Below are 4,136 nucleotides of genomic sequence, written 5' to 3' on the forward strand. Positions count from 1 at the left end.
CCCATGTGGATGCAGTAGTGTCGTAAACACATCAAGCAATCAATCGGTCACCACGCCATGCCTCCCCCGTCGTTGGCGATGGGGACGTACCCAATTGGCTTCGGCCTCATGCCCAGGGCATTGCAAACAAATACATTACAAATGCAGATACACCACCAACATCAATGCTCACTTTTGCAGAGATGGAAACTCATCCCCATCGCACCTCGAGAGGCCAGGTCGGCCTGAAGAACAAAAGCAAGGTGGTGATGCAACGCTGCAGTCGTTTGATGTCTCGGCCCCTGTGAATGGTAACGCCGAGAGGTTTACCTATTCAGGGATGGATAAAAGCGATCTACCATTTCCATTGCCTGTGGCAAGCATACCTGGATCAGCCTGACCTGACTAGCGACTCAACAGGGAAAATCAACACTGAACGTGTTGTCCAACCACGGATCGGCATGGATTGCAGTGTATGCTTGACAAATCACAAGGGCGTGAGTGGCTTGGATCTTGTGAGCTTTGGCGTGATGCCTGTTCCCCAGTTCCCTGGGCAGACCAGCATGGGCCTGAGGCCGAAGCTCCCTATTTACGTCTCTCGCGCCATCTTTCACAGCAGCGCAGACATGGTGTGATTTCCGCTTGATTGATTGATTGATAGATTCATGTGTTGTAAAATTGTACATCATCATCATGTCCAACTGTTGTTATGTCTGTTATCGTTTAACCGTTGTTGCTGTGACTGTTTTGTTGTTTTCCTCACCTGACGGACGCCAGCACAGTGTTGTGATGGGATGAGTCAGCGCCTCGCTTCGGTACAGCTGTCGGCCGAAGCAGTCCCACACGCGATACCGGCAGTCCTCACCACCGGACACGATGTGGCCGTTCACCTTGCACCAATCAATCGCGAGGACCACTGCTCCAGCTTTCGTGGCAGATTCGTCCATTGCCAGCCATGATATCGACTTTGAGGCGCTCTCCACCGGCTCCATGTACACATGCGCCCCACATCCGAAACACACCTGAAAAACAGGAGATGTATAAGCCCCACAATCAAAACACTCCTGTAAAACGGGAAGTTTGCATAAGCCCCGCATCCAAAATACAGCTGTAAATCGTATATTGGATGGATATCAGCTCGTATCAATGATGACATGGTGTATAAGAATGTCAGTGGTAAGTTAGCGTCCTTGAAGTCCATGAATATGCAGTGGTTTACTTAACAGGGGTCACAGAAACCAAACACACACCTGCGATGAATCATGGCACACAGGGCATGTAGACAGGCTTGTCGTGGGAAGGGGGGCAGAGCATGCAACACACCTGCGACGAATCGGGGCTCTACACGAGGCAGTAAACAGGCTCGTCACGCTGTGCAACGGTGCGCGGACCATGCCGGTGCTTCGGGCGGGGGCCGGAAAACCAAACACGCACCTGCGATGAATCATGGCCACACGCGGGCATGTAGACAGGCTTGTCGTGGGGGGGGAGTAGAGAACAAAACACACACCTGCGACGAATCGGGGCTCTACGCGAGGCAGTAGACAGGCTCGTCACGCTGTGCAACGGTTGCGCGGACCATGCCGGTGCTTCGGGCGGGGGCCAGAGAACCAAACACACACCTACGATGAACCATGGCCACACGCGGGCATGTAGGCAGGCTTGTCGGAGGGGGGAGGTGGAGAACGAAACACACACCTGCGATGAATCGGGGCTCCAGGCGAGGCAGTAGACAGGCTTGTCGCGCTGTGCGATGGTCGCGCGGACCATGCCAGTGCCGCTCCAAGTCTTGACGGCGCCGTCCTCGCCGGCAGTGGCCAGCGAGCCACCGTCCCGGCTCCAGCGGACGCGGATGATGCTGCCGTTGTGAGCGCGCTCCGAGACCTTCTCAAACTTGCCAGCGGGGCTCATTAGGCGGAGCGCTCCGTCCGTGCACGCCAAAGCGATCGCCGCGCTGCTCTTGCCGCCGAGCACCGAGTAGTCGAGATCCGTGATGTAGAAGCTGAGCTTGTCGACGACCTGGCGGCAGGTTTGCAGGCTGTCAGCAGTGTTTCGGCAGACGCTCTAATTCTCGGGTCCTGATACCCGAATTTACATGGTTGTTGGGATCAAATGGGAATCGAAACCTGTCCCGGCGACGCACTGGTTGTCTTTCAAGTAAAGAGTGCATGGTGCTTGTGCAGGTGTGATCTCGATGTACAGATGAACAGTGCAAGAGAGGAAAACCAAGCCAGGAATGCAGCGGGTCAGGCAATCAGAGGCGTTTGCGGTGTCTAGGAACTTCAGAATCATCGTCGCGCTCTTATTTTGCTCCTACTTTGATTGTTTGGTGGCTAAGATCATAAAATAAGCACGAGCGTACTGCCGGACCATGTGATTTGTGAGTCTGGATGCCTCGATGAGTAAATGAGTACGGCACGCCTGCCACCAGGCCGCCGTTCTCTGTGAAATTAACTTGACATGGCGGATTTGCGGGTTGAGCACCATTCTGGCGAAGCACTGCAATGAGTGAGTGCAACGGGCGTACTATACCTTCCCTGAAGCATAACAAACCAAACCAAACGGAACACGCCACATAGGAAGTCCGGCATTGACAAGGATGAGACAGCCATGGCTGATGCCGCGCACTAAATAAATAACTACATAAATCGGAACCCACGCCATGTGCCCTAACATCCCCGCCTCTGAAGGCATTCTCTGCGGCACAAGGACGTGCCCAAGTGGCTTTCGTCTCGTGCCTGCCAGATAACTCGCATCGTTGAGCGAATAAAAATGAATAGGGACCATGCCATGTCTCCAAAGCTGTGAACTACGCCGACAGGGACGTGACCAAGGAGCACATGGACACATTCAGTGGGGTTTGGTGGGGGCAATGCATCTGTGGATGAGGAAGTTGATGGAGTGGGCGATGTAGGAGATCCCTTTACTGGCCTGCGTATGTGGCTGCAGATAATGTATCATGTTAAAACACTACCTCACCCACATACGACGACGCTGGCAACTACAAGCACTACGTGGGAGGTAGCGAGTAGCCGGTGAGTAGCTAGTGAATCTGGTGGATGTCGCTGCTGAACCTTGACCAATTCAGCAGCGTAACATTGTAAGCACCTGTCCAAGTGGGCTAAATGCATGCCATTTGGCTTGAACAATATCAACATTTATCTTCTACAAAGGCGATACTGCTGAGGTAGGGTGGATGGTGACCTGCGTATGTATGCTGTTTTGACAGGTGAGCACATGTCTTGCTGCTGGCCACACTCGTGTCTGCTGCTTGTTGGTTCCATATCGGCGAAAGTGGAGAGAACAGATTCTCACCATAAATATACTTGTGTGTGTGCTCTTCTCTTTAAGCCTGTAAGTGCAGCCAGGGCTCCATGTGCAAGGACGTGGGACCCCGAACAAGTGCACCAGCCCCCAAATACCATCATGCCAGAATGTGCCTATATATCATCGATCCCAATGCACGTCACCCGATCTACAAAATTATGTTTGACAGCCGAATGAGGGAGAGACCTCCTGAATCTGTCGTTCATTGCAAGTGCAGACAGTGAATGGTTTGCACTTGCCCAGTCAAAACCACGTGTCAACCAAGGTACGAAACGTCTGAAAACATGGTACGGAATTTCTGGAAAAAAAGAAACTCACATGTGAACACGTTACAAACGCACCGTGGCCTGGCTGTCCCCTTTCATGGACCATTTGTGTATGCTTTGGTCATCACTGCCAGTGAAGAGCTCCTTTGTCGTGCTCCAGCATACTGCCCCGGCCAGTTCTTTATGAACCCTTGTGGGCGTCTCCTTCAGCTTCAGCTTCGTCATCTTGATGTATCGTTCACTCTCTTGTCATATCGCGTCAATTGCATGCAGAGGAGCATACCCTAACTCGGGACATAATGCAGGGCAGCCTATGATGCGAGATGCTGCAAATCAACAGATGTTAGGATATGTTAAGTTTAGTATATCTTGAGAAGTGATGACCACCGACTTCATCTGCGTCCAAAGCAAAGAGGACCTGCGCTATCGCAATACCTTTGAAGTGAGCACCGCAAAGGCGAAGAATCGTAGTTGGCTCAAATGGACATGTTTTCGCAAACATGAAGACCAGGAACAACTTACATGACCAATACGAGGGCACAACAATCTGATGATGCCACGAGT

General features: G+C 52.2%; 1 protein-coding gene across 1 annotated transcript; it reads right to left on the bottom strand.

Moving 5' to 3' along the window:
- Positions 1–695: 695 nt before the first annotated feature.
- On the bottom strand, positions 696–3,797 carry LOC149808981 (uncharacterized). The gene is made up of 3 exons (XM_089995055.1): positions 3,648–3,797; positions 1,678–1,998; positions 696–1,001 (listed from the first exon to the last, which is right to left on the bottom strand). The coding sequence occupies exons 1-3, from the start codon at positions 3,795–3,797 to the stop codon at positions 696–698; spliced, it is 777 nt and encodes a 258-aa protein (XP_089851181.1).
- Between the last annotated feature and the right edge of the window lie 339 nt (positions 3,798–4,136).

The sequence above is a fragment of the Nuphar pumila genome, unplaced genomic scaffold (assembly GCF_984573655.1).
Source record: "Nuphar pumila unplaced genomic scaffold, dmNupPumi1.hap1.1 HAP1_SCAFFOLD_1919, whole genome shotgun sequence".
Lineage (NCBI taxonomy): Eukaryota > Viridiplantae > Streptophyta > Magnoliopsida > Nymphaeales > Nymphaeaceae > Nuphar > Nuphar pumila.

Bases quoted from the DNA above. Each gene is read 5' to 3' on its own strand.
- LOC149808981 (XM_089995055.1), bottom strand. From the start codon at position 3,797: ATGACGAAGCTGAAGCTGAAGGAGACGCCCACAAGGGTTCATAAAGAA. The intron at 1,999-3,647 runs GTGCGTTTGTAA...ACCTGCCGCCAG, and splicing joins AAGGGGACAGCCAGGCCACG to GTCGTCGACAAGCTCAGCTT. The intron at 1,002-1,677 runs GTGTGTGTTTCG...CCTGTTTTTCAG, and splicing joins GGAGCCCCGATTCATCGCAG to GTGTGTTTCGGATGTGGGGC.